The sequence below is a fragment of the Somniosus microcephalus genome, chromosome 8 (genome assembly GCF_052327205.1).
Source record: "Somniosus microcephalus isolate GS21.2 chromosome 8, FLI_Smic_1.0, whole genome shotgun sequence".
Lineage (NCBI taxonomy): Eukaryota > Metazoa > Chordata > Chondrichthyes > Squaliformes > Somniosidae > Somniosus > Somniosus microcephalus.
In genome coordinates, this window is record NC_140994.1 from 128166499 (window position 1) to 128185643 (window position 19145).

Here is a 19145-nt window from a genome sequence, read left to right on the forward strand (position 1 = left end):
CAAACCGTAGACCTTTCGGAACCACCAATGGTTTGCTTCAATCTTTCATTGTTTTAGAATATTTAACTAATTCCCATTTCAAAGCTTGTTTACAACTTTGTTATCAACTGATCTTTTCTCAGAAGCCTGTATTTCTGTTTACAGCCTTTCTGCTGAGACTTGTGTCTTTTAAACCCAGTGGCCTAGAAATTCAGTATCGCCACGTTTAGGGCGCTATAGTTGAGCGTGCGCTAAATTTAGCGCCCGGCGCAAATTATCGCCACCTTTAGCGAAATTGACTTGCTTCGCCCCAAGAGGTGCTTGGTGCGCTAAAGCAGGCGCTGCACGACTGTCCTAAGGCGCTAAGCCGGAGAGGCGAGGCGCTACCACCGAGGGCGGGTGCAGCACAGGTGCGGCCAGTTAGCGATTGCAGGCAGACACGCTGGCACCGGTCACCTCTTAAAGGGGGAGGGTCGATTTGGCTTGCAGCCACGCTTTGCACATCAGAGCCCTGATTCTCAGCCTGGACAGACCTGCTGCGACATTCTAATGCCTAGGACAATGGAGAGGGCCAGGGAGCGAACGCAGCAGTTCAGTGAGGGGGCCCTGAAGGTTCTGGTTGGCGCAGTGGAGCACAGGCAATCTATCCTGTTTCCGGACAGTGGCAGGAGGCCGCTGCCCAACGAATATCGAAAAGCTTGTAGGGAGGTGGCACACAGAGTGACCTCCAGCAGCATGGTACCTAGGACCCCTGTGCAATGCAGGAAGAAGTTCAACGACCTCACTCGGGTTGTCAGGGTGAGTACCCTTTCCAGTATCCTCTTCATCTCTGCATGTGCACCTCACTTTATGGCCAAAGGGTCCTGAAAGCCCCAATGCCCAGCCCTCATCCAACACCTATGGGCCTTTCATGAAACTCACATGCACATTCACCACTTTACACACTGTAAGGGCTATTCAACCATGGGAGGCAGTGCAGCCAAGATCAGGGCTTCACACTGTAAGGGCTATTCGACCATGGGAGGCAGTGCAGCCAAGATCAGGGCTTCACACTGTAAGGGCTATTCCACCATGGGAGGCAGTGCAGCCAAGATCAGGGCTTCACACTGTACTCAGAGCCCGTCCTTTCTCTTGCAGGGCAAGCTGGCGCACAATAGGAGGCAGCAGCAATGGACCGGGGGAGGCCGTCCTGAACTTAAAGACCTCAGCGATCTGGAGCAGCGAGTGGAACGGATTATGGCAGGCCGGATGATTGGCCCCGTCGCCACTGGAGATGCCGACCCCGTTCTGGACAGCAATGGTAAGGTCATCACCTTTTTGACCTCTCTCCTTCCACTTGTGCCTCACACCAGCATCCTTTGTCATTATCGAACCAATGCAGTGCATTGCAGCACGCATGCCTCCCTCGCTGCCGCCCTGTCCTCACGCTAAAGCAACTCTTGTACCTCCCTGCTTTCAGGTGCTGTTTCGCCAGGTGAGGAGGCGGGCCCTCAAGCTGCCACTGTGAGTGATTCTGAAGGCGAGCAGGAAGAGGAAGCCGGACCATAAGTGCCACCCTCAGCCGAGGCAGCCCACGGCCATAATGGGGACACGTCTTCCCTGGAGGGGAGCAGGGGGGAAGGGTCTGAGGAGGGTGAAGCTCCGGGGCCCAGCGGGCTGCAGCAATGCAGGGGGTGGGGGTAGGGAAGCTCGGCGGCCTTCTCCCCGGAGGGAGAGTCTGGCCTCCAGTCCGGCTACAGTGAGCGCAGAAGAGGTGCGGCTCCTCGCTGAAATGGGCGCCCAGGCGGAACAGAGGCACACTGAGCTCATGGCTGCAGTGGCAAGGATGCCTGACTCCATAGAGTCACTGGCAAGGAGTGTCCAGGACTTCGGGGCAGCACAGGCAAGGAGTCTGCAGGACTTCGGTGCAGTACTGGCAAGGAGTCTGCAGGACTTCGGTGCAGCACAGGCAAGGAGTCTGCAGGACTTCGGTGCAGCATAGGCAAGGAGCCTGCAGGACTTCGGTGCAGCACAGGCGGCTTCCACGCAAGTGCTTAGTCGTGCCATGCAGTCAGTGGCTGGTCTGATGCAGACACAGATTAGGGCCACACGAGCACTGACTGCTGCCACCCTTGTTGGATCGGGCAGGATTCGCCGGGGCCCTCGCCAGTCTGCAGCAGGCCAGCAGTCTGTGCTTCAGCAGATTGCTCCGCATGCTGCAGTGCTGCCCCGTGGGAGTACCAGTGTGTCATCTGACCAGGGAGTGCCTGTGCTCTGTCAGGATGGCAGCATTCCTGCTGCCAACACTGTCACTCCTCCACTGCAGCTGCCACCACCCGTAGGACAGACTGCTGCCACCCATGCAGAGTTGGAGCAGTCAGCAGCCGGGCCCTCCAGGCCCAGAGCTGGTCCAGGCCGTCCCCCAAGGGCATCTGCTGACTCACTTTCTGACACTCAGCAGCCTTCCCCCAGCCTTGCTGCAGCCACTGGAGTCCCATTGCGGAGGAGCTGCAGGGTGGGAAGGGGCCAATCTCGCAAGCGAAGCAGATCACCCTCGCAGGCCAAAAAGTAGGAGGTGTGGCAAAATGCTGTGAAATTTTTTAGTGAAGGCCGAGGATCATTGTCATTTTTGGTTAACTCTTTTGTTCATTGTCTCCAGGTTATGAGAGCCAGTTATGTGTCTGACTTTTTTGGGGGGTTTCTCTGTATTTCTTTGTCATGCGGGAAGGGCACAGAGTTTGTTAAATAAATAATTGTCTTTATTCAGATTGTGCATGTTTGCTCTTTGAACTATTTGTTGCCTTGACCGGCTCAGGGTTTGCGGAACCGTTCCATTTCATGTTCTTTTAATGGCACAAGCCATTCCCTCAGAGGGGACCTAGAACCGACTTGCAATAAGCCGCTGACGGACGGCCCTTGCACTTTGTGCCTCCCTCCCGTCTTGGTGCTCCTCCTCCTCCTCCTCTGGTGGTGCTCCAATGCCTGCTGGCAGTGGCTGAGTCCTGAGGATAGCCAGGTTATGCAGCATGCAGCACACTACAACGAAATGGGAGACTCGCTCAGGTGAGTACTGAAGGGCTCCCCCGGAATGGTCCAGACAGCGGAACCGTTGCTTTAGCATGCCGATTGTGTGCTCAATGATGTTCCTGGTCGCTTGATGGCTGTCATTGTATCGTTCTTCAGCAGGGGTGCTGGGCGCACGGAGCGGGGTCATCAGCCAGGTGCACAAAAGATAGCCCTTGTCCCCGAGAAGCCAGCCTCCTGGGTGAGCCGGGGCTTTGAAAAGGTCTGCCACAGAAGTCTGGTGCAGGATGAAGGCGTCGTGGCTGCTGCCTGGAAAGCGGGCATTGACAGCTAGTATCAACTGTCTGTGGTCACACACCAACTGCACGTTCAATGAATGGAACCGCTTCCGGTTGCGGTAATCTTCGGCATTCTCTTGCGGCGCCCTCAAAGCCACATGCGTGCAGTCAATGGCGCCCTGGACCATGGGGAAGGCCGCTATTCTTGCAAATCCCATTGCGCACTCTTGCTGCTTGTCCAGGGTCATGGAGAAGGAAATGTACTGACGTCTCCTTTTGAAGAGGGCATACGTGACTTGGCGGATGCAGCAATGCACCGCGAACTGGGAGACATTGGCAATGTCCCCAGAAGCGGATTGGAAGGAGCCGGTGGCATAGAAGTTGAGAGCCACTGTCGCCTTCACTGCCACCGACAGAGACGTCCTTCTCCTCAGCTGAGGCTGCAGATCTGTCTGAAGCAGGTGGCAGAGCTCAGTGACCACCTCCCTTCTGAATCGAAGCCTCCGAATACACTGCTCCTCAGACATGTTGAGGTAGGAGAACTGCTGGCAGTATACCCTGGGAGGGTAAGGCCACCTGTGCCGACGCCTGTTGGCCCTCCTCTGTCTGGCCATGATTGGCACTCTCTCTCGGCGTCTCTGAGCCCTCTCAATGCAATGGAGAAACCCAACGTTTCCATCCATTGCAGCCCCCATAAGATGTGCGGGTTAGGTTGATTGGCTATGATAAATTGACCCTTAGTGTTAGGGGGATTAAATACGTGGGGTTACGGGGATAGGGTGGGATATGTGTTGGTGTAGGGGTTACAGGGATCGGGTGGGATATGTGTCGGTGCAGGCTCGATGGGCCGAAATGGCCTCTATCTGCACTGTGGGGTTTCTGTGATTCTGTGATCAAGGCTATGGCACTGAAAAATCAATCCAACTGCAAAGTTCTGGTCAGAAGCCAGAAGTACCTGTGCGAGCGCTGACTGAATGCAGAAAGCTCTCTCCCTTTGTCGCTCTGCAAATCTCTCTGTCTCTCACACAGAAGGAGTGGTCCAAAAATGGCTACCACTAAGAAGCCAGGAAGAGCCCCCTTTAAATAGCACCCCCCAACACCACAGCGACTGGGAACCGTTCCAGTCGCTGGGAGCGCCAGGCGGAAAGAAGGGGGGCGCCACTGAAGTTCCGGTTCGGGGCGCACCAAGGGCGTTGCACCATGAAATGACGTAAGGACCTGCGTGCGCAGCTGAGCGGGCATTGCAGTTTTGCGCCGCTGCTAAATGTCCGCTCAATTTCGCGAGAGGCGCAGGTCTCGCCGCGCCCGGGCGCTAGCTGCTTCGCGCCCCACTTATCGCCCTCTTAAGGCGCTAGCGGCTGGCGCTAACAACTGAATTTCTGCCCCAGTATGTCTTTTATTAATAACTAGCTGGGGAGCCCCGCGTTGCGAGGGCAATTTTGGGGCGCGAGGGCAATTTTGGGGCGTTTGGTCTCCCTGCCCCTGTGTGTCCCCCCTCTCCCTGTCATGTCCTCTCCCTGTCCTATCCCTCCCTCCCCTCTCTCCCTCCCCTCCCCTCTCTCCCTCCCTCCCCCCCTCTCCCTCCCTCCCCGTCTCCCTCCCTCCCTGTCTCCCTCTCCCTCCCCTCCCCTCCCCTCCCTCCCTGTCTCCCTCTCCCCCCCCCCAACCCCTCCCCTCCCCCACTCCCCTCTGTCCCTCTCTCCGGCCCCTCCCCCTGCCTAGCGCCTGCGGTCCGGTGCCGTTGCTGAGGTCCCCCGCGTATCGCGCGGCTGATGGACGGCCGCTGCGGGCGGGCGGGCAGCGCATGCGCGGTGAGTGTGGGCGGCGCATGCGCGGTGAGTGCGGGCGGCGCATGCGCGGTCAGTGCGAGCGGCCCGTGGGAGCCGGCAAGGCCGTTAGCGAGCGGGAAACTTCGGGCGGCGCGCCCGCGCTCCGTCCGCGACACCTGAGAGGGGGAAGTAGAGAGAGACAGAGAGGGAAGAGGAGAGAGGGAAGAGGAGAAGGAGAGAGAGGGAAGAGGAGAAGGAGAGAGGGAAGAAAGAGAGAGAGAGAGAGAAATTTTTTCAGCTTCAGGCCCCGAGTCCCCCCTGCGCGAGGGTGAGGAGGAGTGGGGGGGGGGTTGCTAAACACAATATAAAACTCAAATAAATTGTTAATTAATTGCCTAACACATAATTGAAATATTTACCTTAGTTCCCTAACACACAGAAAGTGTGGGGGAAAAAATCGTGGAAAATCAAGATGGCGGCCACTCACCTCGGTTCAGAAGGATAAGGCCCGCCCACACACGCACGGATTGGTCGACCGGTCAGGTCACCGAAGCGTAGGATTGGTCAATCGTCGAGTCACTCGACACTCAACTGTAGGAAGACCTCGACGCCACACGGTCGCTAATGAGATGCTAATGAGCGGAACGCTGAACGTTTTTGGGATACCGCGGGCGGGATTTTTGTCCGGCCGAAACGTAAATACGCCTATGACCGGTCCGGAATCACAAGCTTTCTTTTGAGGCGACGTGCGCGTCGGTACGCTCTGTAACTTCCAAACGTATAGAGACCAGGCGGACAGACAGACAGAAGAGCCGCTTTATATATATAGATATTAGAAATCTGTTCATAGTATCATGTATTTCTCTGAATCATGGCTATTCCTTCACAACTAAACCCCAACTCCCATTGTAATTCTTATGGATAATTGAAGTTCTAGTGTATTCACAAATCAAGGTTCCTTATGGAAATACTATCAGGGAACACCGCAAACAGGAAAAACACTATGGGAAGCATTTCTGCTGTTACCCTGTATGGACTTAAAATTACAAAGGATTACATAGGATGTACAGCAGAGAAACAGGCCATTCGGCCCAACCAGTCCATGCCGACGTTTATGCTCCACGAGCCTCCTCCCGTCTTTCCTCATCTAAATCTATCAGCATAACCCTTTATTCCCTTCTCCCTCATATGCTTATCTAGCCTCCCCTTAAATGGATCTATACTATTTGCTTCAACTACTCCCTGTGGTAGCGAGTTCCATATTCTCACCACTCTCTGGGTAGAAAATTTTCTTCTGATTTCCCTATTTGATTTCTTGGTGCCTCTCTTATATTGATGGCCTTTAGTTTTGCTCTTCCCCACAAGTGGAAACATTCTCTCTGTGTCTACTTTATCAAAACCTTTCATAATTTTAAAGACCTCTATTAGGTCACCCCTCAGCCTTTTTTCAAAAGAAAAGAGACCCAGCCTGTTCATCCTTTCCTGATATAATCTCGCATTTCTGGTATCATCCTTGTAAACCTTTTTTGCATCCTCTCCAGTGCCTCTATATCCTTTTTATAATATGATGCCCAGAATTGTACACAATACTCCAAGTGTGGTCTAACCAAGATTCGATACAAGATTAGCATAACTTCTCTATTTTTCAATTCTATCCCTCTAGAAATAGACCCTAGTGCTTGGTTTGCTTTTTTACGGCCTTATTAACCTGCATTGCTACTTTTGGTGATTTGTGTATTTATACTCCAAGATCCCTTTGCTCTTCTACCCCATTAAGATTCTTATGTTCCAAGTAATATGTGACCTCCTTATTTTTCTTACCAAAATGTAATACCTCACATTTATCTGTGTTGAAATGTATTTGCCAATTATATACCAATTCTGCAAGTTTATTAATGTGTTCTTGTAATTTGTTGCAGTCCTCCTCAGTATTGACTATTCCCCCACTTTGGTATCATCCGCAAATTTAGAAATTGTGTTTTCGATTCCAAAGTCTAAATCGTTAATATAAATTGTGAACAGTGGTCCCAGCACTGATCCTTGTGGGACCCCACTTTCCAACTTCTGCCACTCTGAATAGCTACACTTTACCCCTACTTTACCTCTGCTTTCTGTCTTGAAGCCAGTTAGCTATCCATTCTGCTACTTTTCTCCTGACTCTGCATTCTCTGACCTTATTCATTAGTCTATTACGTGGTACCTTATCGAAGGCCTTTTGGAAATCTCTATAAATTACATCTACAGAATTACCTTTGCCTACTCTCTCTGTTACCTCTTCAAAGAATTCAGTGAGGTTAGTCAAGCAAGACTTTCCCTTTTGAAATCCATGCTGACTATTCCTTATTATATTTTTGGTTTCTAGATGTTCTTTTATTTTTTCCTTTATTATGGATTCCATTATTTTTCTTACCACTGATGTTAAGCTGAGTGGTCTATCGTTCCCTGGATGTAATCTGTCTGGACCAGGGGTATTATCCTCTTTTAGTTTGATCAGTTTATTTAATATTTCTCCTCTTTATTTTAAATGCGGTTATGAGAGTGGAGCTGGCATGGACTGGTTGGGCCGAATGGCCTGTTTCTGTACTGTATATCCTATGTAATCCTCCATAATATATCATTTCTAATCTCATTTTCCGATGTCATGTCCACTTGATCTGTCTCTCTGGTAAATACTGAAGCAAAGTATTTATTTAATATTTTCACCATTTCGCTACTGCCTATGTTTTGATCCTGACCATCCCTTAGTGGCCTTATTCCCATCCCAACTTTCCTTTTTTTATTTATGTGCCTGTAGAATATTTTACTATTTTGTTTTATGTTCCTTGATAATTTAATTTCATAGTTCTCCTTTTCCTTCCTAATTGTTTTTATTACTTCTCTCCTAATCTCTTCATATTCTCCCTTGTCATGCTCTCCCCTGCTGTCCATTTACTTAGTGTATGCCTCTTTCCTTACCCTCAATTTTTCCCTTATGTCTTTATTCACCATTAGTGTTTAGCTTGTTCTTGTTTTTTAGCAGAATATATTTTTCCTGGACTCTGTTGAACACCGTTTTAAATGTTTCCCATTGCTGTTCTACATCATTGTTTGCCAATATTATTGTCCATTTTATTTTCCCAAGTGCTATTCTCAGCCCCTCAAAATCGGCTTTTCTCCAATCTATTACCCTCTTCGTCATACTTATGTCCCTCTCAATTATTATCTTAAAAAATGCTATATTATGGTCACTATTGCCTAGATGTTCCTCTACTTTTACTTCTCTTATCTGCTCTGGTTCATTCCCCATTCCTAGATCTAGTAACAAATCCTCCCTTGTCAGGCTTCTTACATATTGGATTAGAAAGGAGTCTTCTACACATTGTAGGAACTCCATTCCCTTATCCCTTTTACCTACCTCTTCTGTCCAATTAATATTGGGGTAGTTGAAATCCCCCATGATTATTATTCTGTGTTTTTTACTCATTTCCCTAATTTGTTTGCATATTTCTTCCTCCACCTCCCTTCCACTATTAGGTGGTCTGTAGACTACCCCTATTAATGTGATTGATCCTTTATTATCTTTTATCTCTATCCACATGGATTCTATTTCTGTCTTACTGATAGCTGCTAAAATAATGTAAAATATTCAGGTGCAGCTACAGCAGGTCTTGTGTTTATACTTGCTGGAGGTTCAATAAAACAATCTTACCAACAGCATGCAATGGACTTACATGGAATATACAGCACAGAAACAGGCCATTCGGCCCAACGGGTCAATGCCAGCATGTATGCTCCACACGAGCATCCTTCCAACCCTCTTCATCTAACCCTATCAGAATAACCTTCTATTCCTTTCTCCCTCATGTGTTTATCTAGCTTCCTCTTAACTGCATCTATGCTATTAGCCTCAACTCATTGTCGTAGTGAGTTCCACATTCTAACCATTCTCTGGTAAGGAAGTTTCTCCTGAATTCCCTATTGGATTTATTAGTGACTATCTTATATTTATGGCCCCGAGTTTTGATCTCCCCCACAAGTGGAAGCACCCTATCAAACCCTTTCATAATCTTAAATGCCTCGATCAGGTCACCCTGCACCGCCCCCCCCGCCCCCCTGGCTACTATTTTCTTGAGAAAAGAGCCCCAGCCTGTTCAATCTTTCCTGATAGAACAAAACCTCTCAGTTCTGGTATCATCCTTGTGTGAAGCAAATGCCTGCAAAAAGATATATTATACAAATTTGTATTGACAAGAGATATAATTTTGTGCAGTGAAAGTGATAATATTTCAAGGAAGTTGCATTATATAGATAGCATGCTAATGTGATGTTTAGATGATTTGAATGAACATTGATGTTATATGGTTAGTTCCCCGCATTGTAAATATCACATCACACCCAAGGTACTTGCAGAGTTGGGGTTAATGGACATGGTTTATGGCAAATGGAGTTTGGCACTTCCAAAATGCTGCTTGGGGCTTCAAGAAGTCAAGTGCAATAATAAAATGAAAAATCACAAATACTAGAATTCAGAAATGAAATTAGAAAATGCTTGAATTTCACAGCAGGTCAATCAGTATCTTAAAGAGAAAGGCCAATTAAATTCCAACTGAGATCCTCCATCAGAAGGGGCACAATGAGGTAGGAGTGCCTCTCACAGCCAACCAAAAAAGGTTGAGGTCAAGAGTTCAAATATGCTAACTAATTTCATGAAGAGAGAGCTGGAAGGTGTAGTAGCCCTGTGAATAGATTTTAAAATGCTGGAAAAAGAACTGTAATATACAACAAAGGAGGAGTTAAATACGGCTCTAAAATGTAAGGAAAAGCAGCAGAATCCTACAGGAAGACACTAATGAACTAAATGTAATTATGTAATTCTATTTATTTAGAACTGTGTATAATGATACATTGTTATTCATTTATATAACTTTTATTGTAATTGTTCTGAGTTATAACACACAGTAATAAATTTATACATTGTTGGCATTGTTCACAAAAACTGCAATTTAATGTACATATTACTAAAGTACAGAGTGATAGAGAATTGGCTTTGCATAGAGGTTCATGGACTGCTGATGAGTGGTATTGCCTTGTGCTACTGTTGCTGCTTGCTGCAGTGATATTGGGGATTGTTGAAATTTTTTTGGTGTTGGACTGGGGTGGACAAATGTAAGAAGTCACACAACACCAGGTTATAGTCCAACAGTTTTATTTGAAATCACAAGCTTTCGGAGCGCTGCTCCTTCATCAGGTGAAGTGGAGAAATGCATAAAGACACAGCTTATATAGTCAGAGAATAATGCCAGATGATTACAGGTAATCTTTCTAACTGCCATTTATCACACCTCGGCAGAGAGATAATCACAGCAATCAAAGGTGTGAATGGTGTCCAAACAGGTTAGTCAGGAAAACATTACATCAAAGAACAATGAGGTGGGGTCACAACGGGTCAAATGTTGCAGATGCTGGGGTCTGTATGAAAAACAAAAACAGACAAAAAAACATTTTTTTTGCTGGAAATCACAGCAGGTCCGGCCGCATCTGTGTAGAGAGAACAAGCCAACGACGACTCAAGTCTGGGTGACCCTACGTCAGGTGGGGTTACATGTAGCGTGACATGAACCCAAGATCCTGGTTGAGGCCGTCCTCATGAGTGCGGAACTTGCGGCCTCAACCGGGATCTTGGGTTCATGTCACGCTACATGTAACCCCACCTGACGTAGGGTCACCCAGACTCGAGTCGTCATTGGCTTGTTCTCTCTACACAGATGCGGCCGGACCTGCTGTGATTTCCAGCAAAAAAAATGTTTTTTTGTCTGTTTTTTGTTTTTCATACAGACCCCAGCATCTGCAATATTTGACCCCTTGTGACCCCACCTCATTGTTCTTTGATGTAATGTTTTCCTGACTAACCTGTTTGGACACCATTCACAACTTTGATTGCTGTGATTATCTCTCTGTCGAGGTGTGATAAATGGCAGTTAGAAAGATTTCCTGTAATCATCTCGCATTATTCTCTGACTATATAAGCTGTGTCTTTATGCATCTCTCCACTTCACCTGACAAAGGAGCAGCGCTCCGAAAGCTTGTGATTTCAAATAAAACTGTTGGACTATAACCTGGTGTTGTGTGACTTCTTACATTTGAAATTTTTTTGTCTGTGCCAATATAGCATTAAGACCAGGTAGGTTAGCTCATGTCCCTTTTACTCAGCATCTGGATTTTGTAAGGAATCTTGCTCAACATGTCAGTCAGCCATTGGCAGTAGTCCATAACTGGGACTGATGATGTAGTTTGAATGGGACAATTTTAAAAATCCCACCAAATGGCAACATCGATGTCCTGTAAAACTGAAACCTTCAGTGACTGAATGAAGTAGAAGGGTATTGAAAACCATAAGTGTTCAGGCCAAGGAACGATTTAGTGTTAATTGTTTTAAAATATTTCATGTCATTCTTGATGAAAGCAATATTTGTTTATATAATTTGGAGCTGTAATAATATGTTTCAACAGACTTAATAATGCCTTTTCCTATAATGTGTGATGTCTTGGTTTTCCAGCAGGTCAAAGCCAGTCTCTGCGCATGCCAGTTGCTCAAGGTCCTCGTCCAAATTCAATTATACTTTATCCACAAACAAATCCCGTCCAGGTTGGTCTGCCTACTCAAAGCATATCCAGCCACCCCACTGTGCCAGCCACCTGTCCTCCAGGACACAGTAGGAATGAGGTCCATCACGAGGTTCCTGGTCCAAGTGCAGTGTCTAATTGTGCAGAGCAAAGGATACCTACAATGTCAGTGGATGTTGGCAAAATAAATTCTACCAGTGAAACTAATAATACCCACAACAGAGGTACCATGCCTGAAGTACCAGCACAAAAGGAGATACCCACTGTTTCCAACTGCCCCAGAAATCCACCACTAATACCTTCAGCAACTCTTCCACATCCACATGCTTACCAGCATCCACCAATGGGGCATGCTGCTAATATGTTTGGAGCTGCTGCCCGATTTCCTTTTCACCATCCCTATTTCTTGCCTGGACCACCCTACTTCCCTTCAAGGTACGTAGAATCAGATTCATAATTGCAATATCTTCATGCTTAGAATTTAATTTACATAGAAATGTTGCATCAAGTGAGATCTGGAAATATACTTGTTTTAAGTTGTTGTAGGAGATAACCTAGTGTGTTGGGATGCCTAGTAATTCAGATATTTATGTGTGTTAGTATAAGTGTGCAGAAGGATCTTACACAATTGGGCCAACATACTGTTTGCAAGGCTCATTGGGGCCCCAATTTCTATGTAAGTTACGGGCAAGCACCATAATGCACCTGGAGCACCAAATTAGCACCCCAGACGCTCAGTGCTGTTTGCAACAGGTGCTTCAAGGAAAGCCTTCGAACAAATGGAGCTTCTCCCGTGTCGGTTGGACCCCTCCTTCACATCGGGCTACCTCTTGCCCCATAGTCCCCAACACTTAATCCACACATCAGATATTTCTTGTGAAGGCTTGTAAAAATGAGGGCCCTGAAATTCCTGGAGCAGGAAGCAAAATTTCTGTCCGGGGTCCAGGAATTTAGGAAGGAAACTGGTTTTGCCAGGAATCCATCCCATTTGCAGTGCACCTTTAAATTCCGTTGTGGGGGTGGGGGGCAGGGGTGGCATGGGGGAGATGGGCAGATCTTATAACTCCTTTCCCCTGATTGCTGACATGAGTCTTACTGAGACCTTTCGAAAGGCCGCAAACCTTTACTAGACAAAGTAATGGATCCTGGAGAGGTTTGATTAACTTAGTCTGCAGGGACCAAGGCTCCAATGGAAGCTAAAACTATTTTTTGGTCAATTTATTTTTTGGTCTAAAAAATCTGGGGGCATCTCCATCTGTACGCTGTTCCATCTTTGGCAGGCAGATTGGGGCAGCCGCCACTGAAACACCCTTGCAGGCACAGTACACCTGCTTGTCTGTGCAAATGGAATTTGGGACATGGTGGGTGAATGGCGATTCTGTTCCATCACACTTGCATCGGAGGAGCAAGCCCTCAGGATCTTCAGGGCCCAGCACATCTTTAAAGGCAGCCAGCACCCTTTTAACAACTGTCTGATAACCCTTCCTCACAACCCTGGTGCTCTCCTAGTGCATCATGCAATACCCACTGGGAACATTCCTCAAATATTTAAATTAGCTGACCTCACATTATGGAGTGATGTCAGCTTGCAGTCCTGTGGATATGGCCAGCACATAATGCACATTATCAACCCATTGTTAAAAAAGCTGTTAAGGGAACTGGGTGGCACAGTGGACTATAATCTCTGGGATGTGGAATTGAAAAGGGTCTTGCATGAAATGAGTTTGGGCAGTTTCAACCCAGCCCCTAGTGGTCATGGGTACAGGCACATACAGTGACCTCATTTTGACACTAACTGACAATCTCACTCAGAAGCCACAAGGATGGCTTATATAGAATTTACAAATATAACATTAGTACATTGGTGGCCACGCTTATGAGGTCATGGCTAAGGAACCTTTTGGGGGAACAGAGTAGAGGAAGTTTTACTTTGCAGTTAGCTTTGTTATACTTGCCCTCAGAGTGCTTGATACAGACGCTGGAGGTACATTAGTTTTGTATGTAAAGTTAAAGAATGGCTGGACTTTCCATGGAGTTTCAATGGTGGAGATTGTCAGAACCCCTGGAGAAATGTATCTATTAATCAACTGCTCTCCCACATCTGGGGAGATGTTACTAGCAGTTCCCTCCAATTCCCAGATAGAATACAAGAAAAAAGCTTTTTCTTCTAGACCATTCCCCTCTCACCCTAGCCCGCAACAAACCCCTCTCTCATTTTTCTCTCTATCCCTTTTGCAACCTTTCTCACCATTCCCTATTTTATTGCACTTCTATGGTCTGTACCCCTCTGAACTTTCCTTTCTGTATATCCCGACTGACTTGAAATCAAGACACAGCTTTCTACTCTATATCATTCTTTCCCACAACCTTCCTCCTACCTTCTTTAGGTTATTAAAATCCAAGCTTGGCATTATCTTTTCACTAATTCATTATTTCTCTCTGTGCTTGCTCGTGCCCATTTCAGGATTTCCCAGAAGAAGTGACGGGGGCACAGACAGAATGCATCTGCCCAAATGGCCTCCTTCTGTGATGTAAACTTCTATGATTCTAAATATGTGCTGGCGTATTTAAATGCTATGTAAATGATGGGATTATGTCATACTGTGTCATATCTGTTATTTGCTCCCTAGCAACTCTTGACACCTATGCGTTCCTAGGTACAGCATTGCTATGTGCAGCAGAGGGCTCATTTTAAAATGAACAGGCCAGGGGCCTGCTGGCCACATTATGCTGTGCCAGGCCTGCTGCAGCCAGTCTCTGATCCTGCTCCAAGAATAACCCCTGGCGGAGGCTGGTGAGTGCACCAAAATGATTTAATGCGCTACGGGCCATAAAACTGGCCTGGGTCAGGGGCACGTCGTTAGGATGTGTGGAAGTCCCACCTGCACTTCAGCCAGCATAACAGCTAAGCAGAAGATCAATGTAATGTCTTTAGAAGAGGTGAAAATTGGGGGTTTAGGGTGGGGGAAGGACAACAACTTTAGGAATATGTTATAAGATAGTAATGATGCTGCTAAACTTTTCTCTTATCATTTATAATGTCCTCCAAACCATTTGTTACATTGCTCCTTTGTAACACACTCTATGCTCCTACTATCTGTTATCTGATAGTCAGTGCCCATGAAAAATCAGCAAACATCACACTGATTCTATCTGTTCTCCCACTACAGCACTTGTCCTTACAGCAGACCACCCTATGGCTACGGCGATTTTGCAAACAGCATGTCTGAATGCCTGGGCTACTACGAAGACCGATACCAGAAGCACGAGGCTATGTTCTCAGCGCTGAATAGAGACTACCCTTTTAGGGAGTACCCAGACGACTGTCAACGCAACACGGACTCCAGGAGCAATAGCAGCATCGAGGAAGGACCCCACTCTAACAGCCTGGGAGGAGAAGAGTACCTGAACTCCGTGCCACAGTTGGACGTTGGAGCACTGGAAAACGTCTTCACAACCCCAATGTCTGCTCCATCACAGCCACAAAGAGTGGAGATGGTCCACAGTGATGACGAACAAGAAGGCAAAGTATTAAAAAGCCTGTAGCTAAAAAAAAAAATATTCAATTTGTTTTAAACATACCATCATAAAAAGTATCTCTGTGGAATGATGATTCTTTTATTTATAATAAACCAAACTGAGAATTCTCAGTTTTGTCTCCATGGGAGCACTTGATGTTTATAACATCCATGCATGAAAATATCGAGCATTAAAAATATAATTTTATCCTTTGCACACAAAAAATACAAAAAAGAAAAAATTGTTGGTGTTACAGATTGTTATTGATACATTTTAAAATGCCTTCAGTGACCTTTACTTTTGATTCAGTTTCAAATTTCAGTTGAAACACACCTAACTACTAGTTAGTGCTCGTGATTCTGGTTATTGCAAGTCGACTTCTGTAAGTGTTGTTCATATTGTTACAGTTTCTTTTTGAGTTCTATTTTAAGAAACTAACATTAAACCTACATTTTTTTAAATAATTGTTTTTTAAAATTGCTCCCTTGTCACATATGATAAAGCTTCAGTTCATTATGGCTTATTTTAAAAATCTGTTAACACGATTACACTCGTGCCCAGAGGCCTGAGATGGGCAGGATGCCAGAGCTACTGTCACGCCGCAGCGTGGAGTGACTCTCTGTGGTTGACATTCACGATTCCCCTGCATGGCCATTCGCCAACCATAGACAGCCCTGTCAGAAGTAGACACTGAGTGGGGGGGGAAGGGACGATAAATGCCGATTCCTCCCTGTCTGCTCTTCCACACCTCCCAGCAACAAGTTAGAGAGCTGCACTGGCACAGAGACCTAGTAGCGGGTTGAGTGCCAACTTCCTCGGCCAGGGAGTGGTAGGTGGCACGGGGCCTAAAGAGGGGGAGAAAATCTATTTAACCTCAGCAGTTTTTAATTTTGTAAAATGATTTATTATAAGCCATCAAGGACTGTTCAGCATTCAAATCGCCGTATTTTTGATCACAGGGAGCTTTCTTAATTCAGCATAATGCATGGAAGTTAACACTATCATAAACTCTGTGGCATAGACCAATTTGTTTTATTGAATCTTTTTAAAACGGTAGCAGCAGTTCAGAACATTCCAGTATTGATGGACGATGAAGGGACGGGAATCAATTTGCCATCCCTAACTTGTAATATTATCACAGATTCATATATATTGTTATAATAAATATGTCTATTTATTGTAGTCCATCTCTGGCGTGTTTTTATTGCTTGAATAAAGATGCTTTGGGACTCTGAGCAATTGTCCAAAGTCCTGCCATGGGTTCTCTGTGCTGAAACATTAACCTGCTTTTTTCTCTTTACAGATGCTGTGCATTTCCAGCAGTTTCCATTTTTATTTCATACTTTCAGCCTTTGCAGTTTTGTCTTTTTATCCCAGTGTTTGTTAATGTTTCACTACTACTTTTAACCAGGTCACTTTTTAAAATTTTCTCAACAATTGACACTGCTATTTTTGCTCTTGTTCTTAAAGGGATATTTTCACCATGTTAAAGGGTCTTGAAAAATCCATTTGCCAGCCTAGAAACACGGGCACGTAAAAAGCAAAATACTGCGGGTGCTGGAAATCTGAAATAAAAACAGAAAAAGCTGGAAATACTCAGCAGGTCAGGCAGCATCTGTGGAGAGAGAAACAGAGTTAACGTTTCAGGTCGAAGGGTTAACTCTGTTTCTCTCTCCACAGATGCTGCCTGACCTGCTGAGTATTCCCAGCATTTTCTGTTTTTATTTCACGTACAGATAAAGCTTGGTGATTTTATATTGTTGGGACACCTATCTCACCACCTGGGGACCTGTGTAGGGCTCGGCCCACTCTGACACCATGAGGTATTCTCCAGTGCCACTATGGATAGGAAAGTTGGTCATGGGGCAGCATCCTTTGTTCAATGAAACTTCATGAAACCAACATCAGGCGAAGCTCAACACTATTCCATTATATATATTCGGAGCATACTTCTGGAGCACAGCCGATAGTCTAGTTGCTAAAAACACAGCCCAGGGTAGCACTAAGCCACACAGATCAGTTTGAGTCGTGGTCTGTGCTGAGCCAGTTGGAGCAGTTACCAGTTACCCTCGGTGGCCTGAAACTTGAGTCAGGACTGGAGCTGGCACACGTGTGTTGCCTTTTGTGGTTGAATAGTTTGCTGACAGTCATTGTCTAGGCTCACATATGATGAATAGCCACTTGGGTGAGGTACTGGAGGGCCACTGAACCTATCCCAGGAAAGGAGAAGAGAAATGATGGTCTGCTTGAACTCTCACCACCACCAACCGCAAACAAACAACTAAACACTGATCTCTAGTGTTGACTAAATAGATAATAATGTTTGCGTTACTTGATACTTTTAACCTTTGTCTTTTGACCTCATTAACTCCACTGATTACAACATCCTTATGGAAACAGCAGGGTATTGTGGGAATTGTTGGGGAGCTAGTGGTGATCATCAGTGAGGTAATGTGAATAAAGGTATTAATCAATAATCAGAGAATATCAAGAAAATGGTGAATACGTGCAGCTTACCAGTGCGCATGTCTGTGTGGACACTGGGTGATGACAGGGTACAGGCTCCGCGGTTGAATAGCTTGCAGGCACTTGTTGTCTAGGCTCACAAATGAAGAGCAGCCAATTGAGTGAGGTAGAGGAAGATTGCCTGATGCCCAAGAAACCATGGGCCCCGTCAAAAGAATGCTACCTTCAAGAAAGGGAAAAACTGAGAAGAAGAATGACAGATAAACAGAGCCAGACACTGACAAGCACATCAACATAAAAGATTTAGCGGTGTCCCGAGGAAAAAATATGCCCGCTGTAGTGTTCGTGTGTTGATAGAGACACTGAAGACAGGAGTTGGTTCATAGGTGTTTACTAAGCAAAGTCTGGGGGGGTACTATCGGATATAACACAACATACAGGCTTATATAGCCTGAGTGGCCATTACCGGCATTACAGCACACATGGGGCTCTTAAAGGCACATACACTACAATCGCAAGCTGTCAAAAGAAAATTATTTTATCAACGCCAATGTATATTGTACATTAATTAATTTAACGTTAATTCTTCAGTGACAGCAGTGACTGCACTTTAAAAGTAATTCATTTGTTGTGAAGAGCATTGGATAACCAGAGGATGTGATAAGCTGCTAAATAAATATAAGAATTTGTTCTTTATCTAGTTCTTTTTCTCTTTACCCGTCTTTTTCTTCTCTCTTCTGTTTCCCTTTATTTCTTACTTTCTCTTTCTTCAGTTAAAAGGCTCCCACTAAACTGATAAATAAATCACAAATAAGGCTCAATTTATTGATTTTGCAAATGACAGTTCTGGACAGTGATGAATTATGCAGCCATTATACCACGGGTACCACTTTGATACCAGCCAACACCTGTTGTGAGGCAACAGCAAAAAGTTGCACAAATAATATAAAGCTTCAAATGAAGGAAACGGAACTAAAAATAGAAAATGCTGAAAAGATACAGCAGAAATCAAAATGGGTTAATGTTTCAAATGGCACCCTGACAAAAGCTCTACGCCTGAACCATCGATCCATACTTTCTCTTGACATGTGCATTTACAGCATTTTCAATGTTGTTAAATTTTAGGACAGGGTTATGCTGCCCTGCTTTCCATCCAGCAGAAGTGAGGTTCTGTGCACAGGTACAATGCTTGCCAGCATTGGAATTTAAATAAAAATATTAAAAATGTAAGTGTAGACCAGTGCATCACTGCATTTAAAATGAATGTTTAGAAAGAGGGCTTTGCCATGAAGGTGCTGACTCAAGTTGGGATAGGGTTCCCTAGGGTGCTGCTCACCTGCCAGTACCTTGACCAAGTGGCCATTCCTCATGTGTGACATTAGAGTGTCAGTTTCAGCCAGCTATCCTACTTTGAGGGATATCACAGTTCAATATCTACACAAGGCCAGGGATAAAAACATTGGCCAAATATTCCTCTCAGGCCAGGGGCATTGAGACTAAGGGCTGGATTGTCTTCTGCTATTCTACA

The 19145-nt window shown here is 45.8% G+C and overlaps 1 protein-coding gene across 1 annotated transcript in view; it reads left to right on the plus strand.

Moving 5' to 3' along the window:
- Positions 1–16333, plus strand: part of LOC147113783 (transcription factor SOX-30-like) — a 146742-nt gene extending 130409 nt beyond the window's left edge. Inside the window, exons 5-6 of the mRNA XM_085995111.1 lie at positions 11566–12067; positions 14803–16333. Of these exons, the coding sequence (XP_085851237.1) occupies positions 11566–12067; positions 14803–15178 (878 nt within the window). The 3' untranslated portion in view covers positions 15179–16333. The remainder of the gene's footprint in view (positions 1–11565; positions 12068–14802) is intronic.
- Positions 16334–19145: the final 2812 nt, after the last annotated feature.